At 42.2% G+C, this 18,232-nt stretch overlaps 1 protein-coding gene across 1 annotated transcript; it reads right to left on the bottom strand.

Annotated features, from left to right (window-relative positions):
• Window positions 1-11,244: 11,244 nt before the first annotated feature.
• Window positions 11,245-12,312, bottom strand: LOC311044875 (kelch domain-containing protein 3-like; the record flags this gene model as incomplete). Its single annotated transcript, XM_084056687.1, has 1 exon — window positions 11,245-12,312. The coding sequence occupies one exon, from the start codon at window positions 12,310-12,312 to the stop codon at window positions 11,245-11,247; it is 1,068 nt and encodes a 355-aa protein (XP_083912813.1).
• Between the last annotated feature and the right edge of the window lie 5,920 nt (window positions 12,313-18,232).

The following is an 18,232-nucleotide window of genomic DNA, read 5'->3' as shown; positions in this document are numbered from 1 at the left end:
CAGGTGCATCCATGTGATGTTTTCTTTATAGATTTAAAAAAATGGTTTAGATTAGAATAAAAGGTTCTAAACGGAGTAGTGAGAAACTGTATTGCTAAGTTGGTGGTATATATTTATTGTCAATAGCAGCTGTATCCAGGTGCATATGTTTTCAAAACCCTGTTATTGGAACGGAAATATACAGTAATACATTTCTTTCTTCGCGGCAGAAAGACAATAAAACGGTATACTTAAATATAACTTTACCTGCGAGTCAAAACGTCATCAAAATATTGTTAATATTTTGTTAGGCCAAGTCCTAGTTGTGTAATTTGTGAAACAGCGAGAGGACCGGCACACACACACACAAACACACACACACACACACACACACACACACACACACACACACACACACACACACACACACACACACACACACACACACACACACCCCCAACTGGGGGTCCTCCAAATTTTTGTTGAAATGATTTCTTTAATGATCAAATTGTAAAGTATTGCAATCCAATTAAAGTGAGATTTGTGTTTAGTTAATGCATATTTAGTTGTTTTATGGTTAAAACATTGAGAGCTTCTGCTCTGCTATACACACTGCAGACAGTGCCTGTGGTGGCTGTCAAAGCCTGATCCGGTCTAAAGCCTGCCTACTGTAGCCAGAAGGCGATGTTAACATACATTAGACGTGAATCAGATATCTTACTATCTTATCTTATCTTATCTTACTATCTTATCTTACTATCTTACTACTATATAATTGACAAAAGCTCTGCAGTTCGAAAGCGATTCACAAGCACAGGATTACTCCACATGCCTCCAAGACCCGTCACAGACTGTTGATCAGCGCTATGGCTATGTTTTAGGCATCTTACCCCACCTCGATCAGTGATCGGACTCTCGGTTTGATTGATTCTCTGATTCGCCTATCAGACCCTCAGCCTGATCTGGCAGGTTGCCATAACAACCAGATACACGAAGTCTGACCTCTTTATCACATGACCGAGGTTGGGAGGTTGGGAGGTTGGGAGGTTGGGACTAGAGGTTAGGGCCGCAAAGCAAAGCGGGGAGGGAGGAGAGGAGAGGAGCCGAGAGGAGAGGCCTGGACCAACCTCGGATATGGCCTAGATGTAGTTGGAGTAATTGACACTGAACTGAGAAAACAGCTGGAGTCGCAGTATACATACTGGACAGATGTACTGAGGAGAGTAGTGGTAGTAGTCAGATTTTTGTCAGAGCGGGGAATGGCTTTCCGGGGTGCAAATGAAATAATTGGCAGGCCTGACAATGGAAATGACTTGGGCATCCTGGAGGTAATACAGTAGGTGAGTTTGACCCATTATTTAAGTCACACATAGAAAAATATGGTAATGCTGGATCAGGTACCCCCTCTTATCTTTCCTCGACCATATGAGAATAATGTATTCAGCTGATGGGTGATGTCAGCTGGGTGATGGCTGTGCTGTCAGATATTGTCAGTGAAGTTAAAATGGCCAAATACTTCTCAGTTAGCGTTGATTCTCACGTTTATGAACGCTTCTTAAAATGTCTTCCTATACAAAGCCACACAGGGGAGGCTCTGTGTGAGTCCGTGATCACTGTTTTACAGGAGATGGATATTGACATAGGCAATTGCAGGGGACAATGCTACGATGATGCTGCAAATATGTCCGGAATGTATGTATTGTCCGGAATGTAACGGTTTACAAGCTTGCATCAAAGAGATAAATCCGCTAATTGAATGGGTCCTGTGCGCAGCACACACACTGCATCTGGTTGGTGTCAACAGCATCAACTGCTGCTTGGAGACAGCAGATTTGTTTCAACTTTGTGCAAACTTTGTTCAACTTCTGTTCAAAGTCAACAGCTAGATGGACAGTTGTAACTGCAGGATTGCAGGCCAATGAAAACAAACGCATTGAAACACTGAAATCTCTCTCTGACACCAGATGGGCTGCACACGCACAAGCGACACAGGCACTGTGCAGAAATTATGCAAATATTCAAGACTCACTTAAGAGCATTGCTGATAACAACAACCAAAACCCTGCAACTCGAAATGAAGCAATATCACTTTAAAAAGAAATTAACAAACTCGAGGTTGCTCATCTGTGGAATTGTATACTCCAGTGTTTTCGGACTACAAGTGAGGCTCTACAGGCTGTGCGTCTGGACCTGTGTAATGCAGTTGATTTAGTCAGATCATTGAGGGGTTATGTCGCAGGCTTGCGAGATAACTTTGATGTGTTTGAGGCCCAAGCAAAAATGATGTCTCCAACAGTCTCACAACTTTACAAAGAAGACACAGAGAGACAAAGAAGACGTAGAATTCAGGTGGATGAGTTCACAGCACATGAGGTTAACTTATCAGGCAGAGAAAAGTTCTCCTCTGGTGTATATTTGACTGTTATGGATAGGTTAATTGCAGAACTGGATCGCAGGTATGAGTCATATAATGACCTCAACAACACTTAGGATGGCTTTCGCTTCGAGATATTCAACTGACTTAGACTTAGACTTTGTGGAAGAGGTTGTCCAATACAAAGAATACATCAGCAGTGATGATACTTCTTCTGCTAGAGAGCTTTTCCAGTCCCTGAGGAAAAAAAATCAGCAGTCCTACTTACCAAATGTGGCCATTGCTTTTAGGCTTTACCTGACATTACCTGTGACTAATGCAAGTGGTGAGCGCAGTTTCTCTAAGATGGCACTGTTACATGTGAGGGTGCTTTTTAAATTATTGTATGTATTACTATGGATTGCACAGTTATTTGGTAGTCCCACTGACTCCTGCTCATCCAGCTCAGGTCCTACGTGGGAGGAGACCTGGTTGAGCAGGAGACCATCTGTCAGACGATTGGACCAATAAGGAGGACGCCTGCCCATTATAAAAGAACTGTCATCAGCTGTGCTCAGTGGCAGTGTGTATAGCATGCGAGCAGTGCGGTTACACGCTGTCCTCATAAATGTGTCACAGTCAATACTCTGGGGGCTAAAGGTTTGGTACCCCAGGTATTTTGTGTTACCCTGTTTAAGTGCACCCTGTTTGAATTGAGCTTGTTAAAGTAGCATTGGGTCAAAGATAAGTGATAATCTTCAAAGGAGTAAAAGTATTGTACTCACAACTCTGTTGTGTATTTGTGTCGACCGCCAGTGCCAGCTTTTTGTTCACCGTCCTCTTTTTGCTTAGTTTAGATTAGGGAAATTAGATTAGATTAGGGATTTAATGTAATTTTGATTTGGTAGAAGTTAGGCTAGATAGGGGGTTTAAAAATAATAGGTTAGCGTGTTATATTTGTTTATTGTTTTTTGCACTGGGGTCACTTTTCTTTGGCTATTCAAAAATAGCAGATATACAAGCTCATAGCGCGGCACCGAGTGCCGCGCTATGAGCTTGTAGATCTGCTATTTTTGAAAAATTGTGGGGGAAAAAAATAAATATGTTTTTCAAAAATCTGTTAGGATTTAGAATTGTTTAAAGAATCGCCTCAGGTCACTTACCCGTATATCTGTATATCACTTTCTGTACCATAACCAAAAAAGGGTCAAAGCAATAAAGCGGCATTTCACTCACCAACCTTATGTCATGGTCCTTTACTCCCTAGACCTAAGGATTGTATAGACTGAGATCCACAATGGGACAGTACAGGCTAAATAGTCTGACTCTAATGTCGTTCGAGAGTGACGTCCTCCACAAATTGGATTTTACTGACCTGATTAAGGACTTTTCTGCCAAGAAATCCAGAAGACACAACATCTAAAATGTAAGCATCATACAGAATACAGTTCATATTTCACAGGTGTCATGTTCATGTAGACTGTTTCTGTATTCCCTTTGTATGGGATATTATAGCTTACAGTTAACAATCCTTGGTCAGTGATGGTTTGTGTCCTCTATGCAAACAGAAACAAAAGAGAATGTATTGGATCACTTCTTCTTAGTGTTGAACACACAGCTTGCTTAAGCTTATACTGTAGAATGGATCACTTGTTATTGTGTTTGTAACACAGCTTGCTTATGCTCACACTGGTCTGGATCACTAACTATTGTTCTTGCTATAAAGAAGCATCAAATCAAGCTTTCACATTGCATAGTGCATACTCTTTCTTTATTGCTCATCTCTGTTACAGTGTTTGTTTTTATCAGAGCACATTGTGGAGGAAAAAAAAGGTATTTTGCTGTAAAACACCAAGTGGCTGCATTCAGCACAGCGACTCTCTATCTGTCTGTCTGTCTGTCTGCCTCTCTCTCTCTCTCTCTCTCTCTCTCTCTCTCTCTCTCTCTCTCTCTCTCTCTCTCTCTCGCAGTTAAATGAACTCAAGTGGGAAAACCTATCAATTACCCTTTTTAGACGTATTCAGTTCCTTTGATATCCCCCCACTTTTGGGACTAAGAAAAAGGAAAAAGAAAAACCTCCTACGAGTCTTTATTTTTTTTGTTCCTATTCGGTTAACCTATGAATTTTGCCTAGGCCTGCACTGTAAATACTGCACAGGACTTTTGGTGTTTGTTGTTTGATAGAAATAAATATACCCAAACCTACATTCTGGACTTTTTGGAGCCTTGAGCCATTGGCCAACTTTCGCAGTCAGGCAAGCCCAAATATCATGTTGATAACATCAGTGTACTCCATGTATGGGCGGGTTTATCAATATTTACTTCAGGTCAACGCCGATACAGAGCTCAGTTTAGAGTCAGTCGGTGCCATATGGGCATGCCCATAAATGAGTATAGGGATCAGATTGGTGGGTTGTGGACAACCAAATCTCCAAATATGCCAATATATGGACGTATCGGTCGGATTAGTGGTCCTGGACAACCACCTATCTAACCGAATCGATGCCGGGCACGGCACTCCTTCCGGTCGTCTGCGACACTCACCTCATGATACGTGAACTACAGTTATACACACAAGACGAACAGCTAGAGATTTCACACATTTATAGTAGGATTAGAAATGAAATTCCTAAAAAAAAAAAAATATGCTATAGATACTTGTTTTATAATGAAGATTTTTCTCTTTTTATGTAGTATTTATATATTTGTATTTGTATACCATTTGTGTATGTATTGTATATATATATATGTATATACCATGGATATACCCCATTCTACTTTGATGTTTCTGCATGTTTAAAAATAAATGTTCTTGTAAAGTAAAAATAAAAGATGAAAAAAAATATATATGCATGTTATTGTAAAGATTTTGATGTAGGCCTGGCTTAAAATACACTTAATGTATTTAGTAATGTATAAATAAACTGAGTGCCATGTGCTTTTTTTTAAGCAGATATCAACAATAAACACATTAATTCAATGTCAGTGTACTGGACAGCGTGCTAGAAAAGTAAAATAACAATGCATGGGTACAGTAAATGGAACCTGTTACAACTCATCTGATGGTTAGGTCCATAGGATCTGATCTGATCCTATAGTCTGGATGGACGATGTAACCTTTTGAGCTCATAATTCAGAATAGACAACATAGTTGTCATTGGTGGATTTATTATTTACTCTGTTGCTGTCATGGCTGCCAGTTCCCACCTGATGTCGTGTGGGAGTTCTGACTGCTCCAGACCATACTGAATAAGTGCTAGCTTACATAACATCTTCAAACCAGGATTCAAGTCTAGCATGTACAGGACACTGGGTATGTCTCTGAATCCTTTAAAGAGGATGATACGATCTCCCACCATGCAACAGGACATACAACTAATCCGAAATGGGCGTTTCCCCTTGGGCTCAACCTTCTTCCAGGAGAAGGTCTCTGGATTAAATTTCCACAGATCGTTTAATAACTGCTTCAAATGACTATTGTATCCACCAAATATGTACAGCTCTCCAATGTAGGTAAAGGCTGAATGATTCCTGCGTCCTTCTGAAAGAAGCTGTGCAGAAGGCGTGTTCAGCCAGCAGTTGGTCTCTGTGTCAAACACTCTGATGTTGTTGTCCTGGTCCAGACAGCCCCCAAATACAAACATCTTTGTCCCAATGATGGTGGCAGAGTGTTGTGATGAAACAGGTGGTGGAGTGCCTGTGGTGTTAATTAAAGACCAGACCATTGTGGTGGTGTCCAACTTGCAGATGTCATTAGTGTGTCCAGTCAGCTGGTTGTATCCTCCATAGATATACATGACCTTCCCCAAGACACAGGCTGAGTGGTCGCTCCTCCCCTCTGGAACTGTCCCAGAAACACTGGGCTTTAACCATCTGTGGGTGTCAACATCAAATGCGTAAAGAATGTTGGAGTCGTCCCCCTGGACATATATGCCGTCGGCAGCATACTCCATCTGAAATTTCACTAAACCCCCCCAGATGTAGACGATATCTTCTATGAGCACAGCTGTGTGATCCACACAGTTGGAGGGAACCTCAGGTGGATGTTCTCCTCTTCCAGTTGTCACAGGAGGCAACTGAATCCATCTCAAAGACACTGTATTGAAGACATGCACTGCAATCTGGTCCCTGTCATTTAAGTGACAGTACCCTCCAAAGGAGTACAGATTGTGTTCCACCGCTACAGCAGCATCGAAGGATCTCTTTGTTCCTCTTTTCAGATGCAAGGTCCAGTGCCACATGTTGGACAACAACAACAAAGTGGATGAAAGTGAAGTCTTCAAGTCTCCATAAAACAATGCAGTGCTGTTCCACACGCTAACACTTATATTGGTACAGCCACACAAACACAACTCTATATTTGGGCAAAACTAACAACATATTGATGACATCAGTGTGGGACTCCTTATTTGGACAAGACAGGGATCAGACTGTCAGACTCTTATCTGATCTCATATGCTGGATAGAGGCGTGTCTGAGGTTATAAATTCATCAAAACAACAACAACATAGTTGCAGTTGACAGTTATTTGGCCTGCTGGCAGCATGCACAAGAAATCTGACACAAATCATCAAAAAATGCAAAAGCGTCAACATGGAGTTAGCTGGTTTCTGCCCGAGAACAGCGATATGGAGCTGACCGATTTGTTGGTGCCTGATGCCATGACGACACATGGAGGCTAGACGACACACTCACCATGTGGGCGTAACTGCATTGGGAACTCCTTATATGGTATTGGCTGAGTCATGGTGACGTGAGCCGGTCAGAGGTCCGCCCGCCTGCCGGCCTGTCCTCCCTTAAAGGGATAGTTCAACTTTTTGTCTATCGATTAGTCACCCCATGGAGACTTGAATTCATGGACTCTAATTGTTTTTGGATTGCATTCCCAAGGCAATCATTTGATTCATCAGCGGACCGGTAGGCAGCGGTTCCGGTAGGAGACACAAAGGAGACTCTTTGTGTCTCCTACCGGAACCACTGCCGGTCATCAAATGATTCTCCTCCCACAGGTCACAGACGAGGTCAGAGAGAGACGGATGAGGCTGGAGACAGTGTTGCCAGATTCTGTGAGAGAAACAAGCAACCAGGTCTAGGAAAACCAGCCCAAAAGAAGCGACTATTTGCAACATGAGCACTTTAACATATACATCAGCTATTTGAAAATATCAGATCTACAAGCTCACAACACGTCAACACGTCGTGATGCGACGCGTTGTGAGCTTGTAGATCTGCTATTTTCAAATAAAATCTTGCAGGGAAATTATAATAAGCAGATCTGGCAACCCTGGCTGTTGAGTCAAACTGGAGGCCCAACCCAAGACACAGCTAGGAAGGGAAAGAGCAGTGGTGGAAAAAGTACTCACATTTTTTATTTAAGTAAAAGTATCAATACGGCAATATAGAAATACTCTGTTACAAGTGAAAGTCCGGAATGCAAAATGTACTTGAATAAAAGTACAAAGGTGTTGGCGTCAAAATGTACTTTAAGTACCAAAAGTTAAAGTACTCATTATGCATTATAACGTCCTGTTACATATTTTCAAATGTATAAAAATCTTTTGAAAATAGCCAATCTACAAGCTCACAATGTGTCGCGAGTGTGTTACATCGCGACGCATTGTGAGCTTGTAGATCAGCTATTTTCAAAAGCCCAAAATGTATATAAGGCTGAAGTGGTTAATGTACTGTATGTTTTGAAATAATAATCAAAATCTACAAAGTAACTGGTAACTCAAGTTTTCAAATAATTGTAGTGGAGTAAAAGTACAATATTTGCCTCTGAGATGTAGTGGAGTAGAAGTGAAAGTATTGGAAATAAGAAATCCTCAAGTAAAGAACAAATACCTCAAAATAGTACATGTACTTAGTTACTTTCCACCACTGGGAAAGAGGTGCACCTACGTAGACACACTGCGGTTAAAAAACTGACCCCCCAAGTCAGCAAATCACCAGAATGAGTTTATTATTTTAGACAGAATGTTCTATATTAGAAAATCTTTTACAGCTTAGCTACAAATATGAAAATACAGTGTGAGGATTTGATATGAACCATATAATACATGTGACTTCAGTTCATAACAGTTCTGTGAAACCGAGACCCTTCTGTCTCATTGCATGGATTCAAACCCGCAACCTTTCAGTTACGGGCCACATGTTGAGCCTCACCTGGGAAGCCAGATGTTACTAGTGAAAACCTAAATAAACGGAAATAAAATGAACTTGCGACAAGCAATGATTCAGAAACTAAGAAACGTTTGAAAACGCACCGTCAGTTTTCTACATGTGGAAGAGAAATGAAATCTGTACTAAAAGTCACTTTTGCCTCCGTTGTTGTGAGTCAGCAACTTGTCTTCAGCCAAGTTTGCTGCCTTGCCCAACAGTTGTACGTGCTGCTGTGGGGTTTCATTCCCCAGACTGTAGCTGTAGTGACGCAGTTCAAAGTTCACAGGAAGTGACACTTCTGGGTTTGTCCCGCCGGGGTACACTGGACAGGAAGTGAGCCTGTGGCTGGGTCCAGTCGAACCGTATGAGAACTTCCCGTTTTTCAAATTAAAAGCTGTCGATCTTGCGGCTGCTGATAACGTCCCATTTTCAAATTAAAAGCCGTCGATCTTCTTCTACTTGAGGATGGAGTCCGTTCCCTTAGGCGGTCATTGTAATGTCTACTCAGGCTTTTGTGTGCGCCCCAGACAGTTTTTAAGTTGATTGGTTCAATAGATATTTGGTATTCATTTTACCAGACAAACCCATTGTAACTTCAATCTATATTTTAAACATATGTCCCTGCTGCTAGTGACAGATATTGTCCTTCTAATGAATGTTAGACATTGAAAATACGCGTCCCTGCTTCTGATGACTGATATTGTCCTTCTAATGAATGTTAGACTCATTGAAAACGCATGTCTCGTCAAACACGTCAAATAATGACCCATATCTCAACCACAATGGACCCTTCGCTAAGCCCCACCTACTCCACTATGTGACTGGTGGTGCGAAGTTAGTCACTCCCAGGCCTGGCAGCGCCTGGCAAGCTCTGCTTCTCACCCATTGACTTGCATGTTAAATGATTAACATGCAAGTCAAAATGATAAATGATTAAAAATAATCGATCATTTCAGGAGCAAGAGCTTCAAAATCTCTTCTAAATCTAGTCAACAAGGCCTGCAGTAGGCTATGCACTGGACAAATGTGTATGACATTTTGTCAATAAACTAAAAACATGGGAAATGTTAGAGGGAGTAATAGCCATGGATACACGACGGTCGACTGTCACGACCGTCATGGATGAACTTCAACCTGGTGTTTGCACTTTCTCCATTTATGGCCCGTACATCATTCTACATAAATGTTCATATTTCAAATATAAAGTGCTTATCCCATGGCCACGGATGTTACATTTATGTACGGGCTCTCAGAAGTACCCGTATCATCCGTAAAGTTCAATACAAAGCATTTCAATCTGATCGGTGGCCATGTTCTCCATTATGCTTTCAACTGAGCGACCCTATCGGTTGGTTGGTGTATTGCACTCTGATACATTATGAGAAAATGGCCACTGATCGGATTAAAATGATTTTTATTGAACAATACAGAATAGACGGGTACTTTTGAGGGTCCCGTGCATAATTGTAACATCCGTAGCCACGGGGTAAGCAATTTATATTTGAAATCTGAACGTTTATATAGATGTACGGACCGACCGTAAATGGAAAAAGTACAAACACCAGGTTGAAGTTGATCCATAACTGTAACAACAGTTGTCATGTACCGCAGGGTAAGACTACAGTAGCAGTTAATAAATAGACGAACAAATGAATTAATATACTTTAAAATGCGGAATCCGAAACAGGCAGCGCTGTGATTCTGATCGGATTGGTGGGTTGTGGACAACCAAATCTCCAAATATGCCTATATATGGGCATATCGGTCGGATCAGCGGATCTCACTGAATCAACGCCGGACACGGCACTCCCTCAGGTCGTCTGAGACACTCACCTCGAGATACGTGAAGTTATACACACAAGACGGACAGCTAGAGATTTTGCACATTTATAGTAGGATTAGAAATGCAATTCCTAAAAATATACTTGTGGTAAAACGTGCCGGGATCTACTGTACTTCCGAAAATGACAAATCTGTACAAATGGAAGTTGGTCCCCACTCCTCTATGTGCTTTTTGTTTGGTAGGAGAGGACACAGAATTTATGTTAGTTTCATGTAAAGGTTTGGACAACTTTTCATGTCTCAGTTCAATGTGGAATCTACAGTGAAATTGTCAAATATCATGTTGGGTCTCAACACGCCCTACAGAGTAAATGTAATATTAACAATAGCAAAACTGTCCATCTTTAAAACTTGGATGAGAAACAAAGATGACCACTAAAGGTTTTATAGAGACAGGGTCTTTGAACGGATCTTCTGTTTTATGAGATTGATGGAAATGAAACCTGGGCAGATATTTTGTGGTTACTGGACTAAAACTCCAAAGAAAAACATTGTATTGTATTTTATTGTATTTTCCTCTTTTTATATATATATATATATATATATATATATATATATGTATATTTGTATTTGTATAATGTGTATGTAGGTAGGCTATTGTATGTATATGTATGTAACATGAATGTACCCCATGCTACTTTGATGTATCTGCATATTTAAAAATACATTTTGTAAAGAAAAAAGAAAAGCTTAAAAAAAATACAGTATGTCTGCATGCTATTGTAAAGATTTTGATATAGGCCTGGCTTAAAATACACTAAATGTATTTAGTAATGAATAAATAAACTGAGTTCCATGTTTTTTTTTTGGTGGTAGCAGAAATCAATAATACACATGTTAATTCAATGTCAGTGTACAGGACAATGTGCTAGACAAGTAACATTGGTTGTCATTGGTGGATTCATTATTTACTCTGTTGCTGTCATGGCTGCCAGTTCCCACCTGATGTTGTGTGGGAGTTCTGACTGCTCCAGACCATACTGAATAACTGCTAGCTTACATAACATCTTCAAACCAGGATTCAGGTCTAGCATGTACAGGACACCGGGTATGTCTCTGTATCCTCTAAAGAGGATGATACGATCTCCCACCATGCAACAGGACATACAACTCATCCGAAATGGGCGTTTCCCCTTGGGCTCAACCTTCTTCCAGGAGAAGGTCTCTGGATTGAATTTCCACAGATCGTTTAATAACGGCTTCAAATGACTATTGTATCCACCAACTATGTACAGCTCTCCATTGTAGGTAAAGGCTGAATGACCCCTGCGTCCTTCTGGAAGAAGCTGTTCAGAAGGCGTGTTCAGCCAGCAGTTGGTCTCTGTGTCAAACACTCTGATGTTGTTGTCGTGGTCCGGATAGCCCCCAAATACAAACATCTTTGTCCCAATGATGGTGGCAGAGTGACGTGATGAACCAGGTGGAGGAGTGCCTGTGGTGTTAATTAAAGACCAGACCATTGTGGTGGTGTCCAACTTGTAGATGTCATTAGTGCGTCCAGTCAGCTGGTTGTATCCTCCATAGATATACATGACCTTTCCCAAGACACAGGCTGAATGGTTCCTCCTCCCCTCTGGAACTGTCCCAGAAACACTGGGCTTTAACCATAAGTGGGTGTCGACATCAAATGCATAAAGAATGTTGGAGTCGTCCCCCTGGACATGTATGCCGTCGGCAGCCTCCTCTATCTGAAATTTCACTACACCCCCCCAGATGTAGACGATATCTTCTATGAGCACAGCTGTGTGATACACACAGTTGGAGGGAACCTCAGGTGGATGTTCTCCTCTTCCAGTTGTCACAGGAGGCAACTGAATCCATCTCAAAGATACTGTATTGAAGACATGCACTGCAATCTGGTCCCTGTCATTAAAGTCACAGTACCCTCCAAAGGAGTACAGATTGTGTTCCACTGCTACAGCAGCATCGAAGGATCTCTTTGTTCCTCTGTTCAGATCCAAGGTCCAGTGCAACATTATGGATAACAACAGCAATGTGGATGAAAGTGAAATCTTCAAGTCTCTGTAAAACAATGCAGTGATGTTCTGCAGACTAACACTTATATTGGTACAGCCACACAAACGTAACTCCATATTTGGGCAAAACTAATACCATATTGATGACATCAGTGTGGATGCGCAAATTATCCGTCCGTCTGCCTACATGTGTGTCTGTATTTCCATATCTCGAGAATCCTGTCGATCAAGTTCGACTCTGCGGCAAGGGAGTGCTGTGCCCGGAGTCGAGTCCAGAACAGCCTATCTGACCAATACACTCATATAAAGGCATATAGATCTGGTTTTCCAGAAACGCAGATCCAACCGCTATGCCCAATATGGACATGTCCATATATGGGACCAACTGACTTCAAACTCGCCGTGATTATCGACAGTTACCCAAGGGAGTGACGCGCCAAGTGGTTAGTCGGTCGGATCAGCGGATCTCCAAAACATATTGATAAAACCCCATATATGGAGTACGCTGATGTCATCAATATGATGTCATATACTGGGTTAAACCCCATATTTGGGCATAACAACCGGGTATTGCATGTGGGAGGGGCATGCATTTCCAACTTACATTGTTCCCAAGTAAGTAATAATATTATGACTTACTCTGGAACGATGCAAGTGAGAAATGCATGCCCCACCCAGACCCTTATTATAATTGCCAAGAGGGTGGGTCGGTCCTCCAATCTGCCATGACAATAGTCACAACAGGGGCCATGTGTGGTCCCCAAGGGCCCCTGCTGCTATGTTCATGCACCTTATGTCTAACCTCATGTACATACTGTACCAGCTGGATTATGCTGTGTATATGTTACGGTACGATGCCAGGTCAATTCATTGAACAGTGGTACGGCCCGACAAGCTCAATGCTTCTACTTATAGCTTTTTCGGGCACTTGGACAATGCTGCAGTAGCAGCATGTGAATCACTGTCAATTAACCAAATGTATTTATGTTACTGTCCAAAAATATGAAAGTTTAGAGGCAATGGAACCAGGGCATCATTTGTGGTTACTGGACTAAAACACCCACATTAAATGTTACTTATCTTATAAGGAAGATTTTCTTCTTTTTATACGTGTTAAGCCAAGTCCTAATCGTGTGATTTGTGAAACAGACACACACACACACACACACACACACACACACACACACACACACACACACACACACACACACACACACACACACACACACACACACACACACACACACACACACACTCTCTCCCTGTCTCTATCAGTAAGGCTGGGATGTAAAGTTGTGCACGAGAGAGAGAGAGAGAGAGAGAGAGAGAGAGAGAGAGAGAGAGAGAGAGAGAGAGAGAGAGAGAGAGAGATGCAGATTACTTTATTAGCCAGCTTGACAATGTCTGACAGAACTATTTCTGTTGTGTGTTCCCGGGTACACCAGCATATGAAATGAAAGAATCCAAACCAGACTGGGCATCGTCCTTACACCTGGGCCATAGAGAAATCAAGCCTTCAGGGACTGACCGTTTTGCCAGACAATCAAAGAGAGAACACCTAAAGAGAATCGGCACACCTCCAGCAGTGGATGAGACTGCACAGCCAGGGGCAGCACCCATTCCACTAGATGAAGATGGAGAAGAAGCAGCAGGTGCACAAGCTGCAGGTGGAACTGAGGTTTGTGAGCCTGTAGCCCAGATGCAGGATGCTCAGTCACAGACAGATGGAGATGAAGGTGACTTGTGTGTGCGAAGGGCCTCCACATTTTTGGTGAAATGTTTTCTTTTTATGATCAAATTGTAAAGTATTGCAATCCAATTTAAGTGAGATTTGTGTTTAGTTATTGTATATAGACACACACACACACACACACACACACACACACACACACACACACACACACACACACACACACACACACACACACACACACACACACACATGCACACCAACGTATCCGCTCCAGCCCCACCCAGTTATCAGCAACTTGCTCCATTGGCTAGATCCCAGTCCAGCCAATGAAGATGCGCAGATTACGCACGGGGCGAAAGAAACTCACAGGATTCTTCAGACCATTTGATGGTTCAGCAAACAGTTACAGCGTCTGCTGCTAGCGCAGCCATACCATCTGAAGCAGTGACACAAAATGAGACCCCAGACCCCAATAACTCCAGTGATCACCCAGTGCCAATTGTCTAAGTAACCCTGGGCGCTACACTCCCTCTGCCAGCCTAGGGAGAGCCTAGAGCCGAGCTCATGCCTCCTTCAATGCATGAGAGCAAGCAAGCCACTTCTTATCACCCGACAGGGGGGAGGTTTCCTGGTTACGTAGCGCGTGGAAGGAACACGTTATTCCAACCAGTTCCTTTCCCCTCCATCAGGCGCCCCGGCTGACCAGGGGGAGGCAGTATAGACACCAGGATTACCGCTAGGAGACACAGGGAGAACATGCAAACTCCACACAGAAAGGCCCTTTCGCCAACCCCACCTAGGTTATGGGCACTGATGACGCGGAGGAGAGAACACGCCCCCAGCACCCACAGGGTCCCTGGCGGGAATCGAACACAGCACCTTCTAGCTTTGAGGCGACAGCACTACCGACTGCGCCGTTCCGTGCCCCCACATGGTTTGTTGTGTGAATGAATGGGTAAATGTAGCCTAATAATGCACATTAAAGCACTTTGGATAAAGCGCTATACTATACTGCCCTGCCAAGGTAAAGAGCAGTAACTACGTTTTTGGACACGCCGACTTATTTGTGTATCCCAAAGGTCAAATTAGCCTTTGTGATTTTGGGGGATAAACAATTACCTCAAGAACAGATGCAAAATTAGTGTAATATCACTTATATGCCGATATCTCATTTGGCTGACCAGTTGAATCACTTTTAAACCCATTTTTCAGTGATTGTTTTTCGTAGTTACTGCACTTTACCTTGGCAGGGCAGTATATAAATGCCCCATTTACCATTTAGGTGGTGGTGAACCTAGATAAAGGCGAAAACCTGCTGGAAGAGGCTTCCGAGCCAGGGCCCTCATACACCCAGTTACCACAGTCTGAAGCAGAGGGTCGGGCACCAGCAGCAGCGCAAGAAGTTACACTGCCTGATTTTGTTGGAGGATTCCTACAACAGTGATCCTGCTCGCTGGGGTAAAGTTGATGACAGAGTTCAATCATACTGGATAAAGAAGAGGCCCGGGTCATGTCAAAATAAGGAGGTGGACACCAAAGCATCGTCGTCGTTATAAGGAGCAAAGGATATTTTTCTCAAAATCTTTTTTCAAACGTGAGCTCCAAAACGACGAGTTTGTGCCCAGAGAATGGCTTCTTTATTCCCCATCCACTGGTTCCATTTTTTTTTTGCCCATTTTTGAAGTCACACATAGAAACATATGGTAATGCTGGATCAAGTACCCACTCTTATCTTTCCTCGACCAATCATTTATTCAGCTGATGGGTGATCGGGTGCTGTCAGATTAAAATGGCCAAATATTTCTCAATTAGCGTTGATTCAACCCCCGATATTTCTCACATGGATGAGCTCACGTTCATTTTACGCTATGTGTCACCCGAAGGCGACATTTATGAACGCTTCTTAAAATGTCTTCCTATACAAAGCCACACAGGGGAGGCTCTGTGTGAGTCCGTGATCACTGTTTTACATGAGATGGATATTGACATGGAGGGGGACGATGCTACGATAATAATAATAACTATGTCCGGAATTTATAGCGGTTTACAAGCTCGCATCAAAGAGATAAATCCGCTAATTGAATGGGTCCTGTGCGCAGCACACACACTGAATCTGGTTGGTGTCAACAGCGTCAACTGTTGCTTAGAGATAGCTGATTTTTTTCAACTTTGTGCAAACTTTGTTCAACTTCTGTTCCAAGTCAACAGCTAGATGGACAGTTGTAACTGCAGGATTGCAGGCCAATGAAAACAAACGCATTGAAACACTGACATCTCTCTCTGACACCAGATGTGCTGCACACGCACAGGCGACACAGGCACTGTGCAGAAATTATGCAAATATTCAAGACTCACTTGAGAGCATTGCTGATAACAACAACCAAAACCCTGCAACTCGAAATGAAGCAATATCACTTAACAAAAAAATGAACAAGCTCAAGGTTGCTTTTCTGTGTGATGTGGAATTGTATTCTTTAGTGTTTTCGGACTACAAGTGAGGCTCTACAGGCTGTGCGTCTGGACCTGTGTAATGCAGTTGATTTAGTCAGGTCATTGAGGGGTTATGTCGCAGGCTTGCGAGATAACTTTGATGTGTTTGAGAGGCCCAAGCAAAAATGATGTCTCCAACAGTCTCACAACTTTACAAAGAAGACACAGAGAGACAAAGAAGACGTAGAATTCAGGTGGATGAGTTCACAGCACGTGAGGTTAACTTATCAGGCAGAGAAAAGTTCTCCTCTGGTGTATATTTGACTGTTATGGATAGGTTAATTGCAGAACTGGATCGCAGGTATGAGTCATATAATGACCTCAACAACACTTAGGATGGCTTTCGCTTCGAGATATTCAACTGACTTGGAGACTTAGACTTTGTGGAAGAGGTTGTCCAATACAAAGAATACATCAGCAGTGATGATACTTCTTCTGCTAGAGAGCTTTTCCAGTCCCTGAGGAAAAAAAATCTGCAGTCCTACTTCCCAAATGTGGCCATTGCTTTTAGGCTTTACCTGACATTACCTGTGACTAATGCAAGTGGTGAGCGCAGTTTCTCTTAGATGGCACTGTTACATGTGAGGGTTCTTTTTAAATTATTGTATGTATTACTATGGATTGCACAGTTATTTGGTAGTCCCACTGACTCCTGCTCATCCAGCTCAGGTCCTACGTGGGAGGAGACCTGGTTGAGGAGGAGACCATCTGTCAGACGATTGGACCAATCAGGAGGACGCCTGCCCATTATAAAATAACTGTCATCAGCTGTGCGCAGTAGCAGTGTGTATAGCATACCGCCAGTGCTAGCTTTTTGTTCACCGTCCTCTTTTTGCTTAGTTTAGATTAGGGAAATTAGATTAGATTAGGGATTTAATGTAATTTTGATTTGGTAGAAGTTAGGCTAGATAGGGGGTTTAAAAATAATAGGTTAGCGTGTTATATTTGTTTATTGTTTTTTGCACTGGGGTCACTTTATAAAGTTTATATCATTTAACCCATTAAGACCGGGAACGCATCTGTGTCATTTTAGATTTCTTTGGCTATTCAAAAATAGCAGATATACAAGCTCATAGCGCGGCACCGAGTGCCGCGCTATGAGCTTGTAGATCTGCTATTTTTGAAAAATTGTGGGGGGAAAAATTAAATATGTTTTTCAAAAATCTGTTAGGATTTAGTATTTTTTAAAGAATCGCCTCAGGTCACTCACCCGTATGTCTGTATATCACTTTCTGTACCATAACCAAAAAAGGGTCAAAGCAATAAAGCGGCATTTCACTCACCAACCTTATGTCATGGTCCTTTACTCCCTAGACCTAAGGATTGTATAGACTGAGATCCACAATGGGACAGTACAGGCTAAATAGTCTGACTCTAATGTCATTCGAGAGTGACGTCCTCCACAAATTGGATTTTACTGACCTGATTAAGGACTTTTCTGCCAAGAAATCCAGAAGACACAACATCTAAAATGTAAGCATCATACAGAATACAGTTCATATTTCACTTGTGTCATGTTCATGTAGACTGTTTCTGTATTCCCTTTGTATGGGATATTATAGCTTACAGTTAACAATCCTTGGTCAGTGATGGTTTGTGTCCTGTATGCAAACAGAAACAAAAGAGAATGTATTGGATCACTTCTTCTTAGTGTTGAACACACAGCTTGCTTAAGCTTATACTGTAGAATTCAGCACAGCGTCTCTCTCTCTCTCTCTCTCTCTCTCTCTCTCTCTC

The sequence above is a fragment of the Gymnoscopelus microlampas genome, assembly GCF_963454915.1.
Source record: "Gymnoscopelus microlampas genome assembly, chromosome: 5".
Taxonomy (NCBI): Eukaryota; Metazoa; Chordata; class Actinopteri; order Myctophiformes; family Myctophidae; genus Gymnoscopelus; species Gymnoscopelus microlampas.
This window is presented reverse-complemented; position numbering and strand designations above follow the sequence as displayed.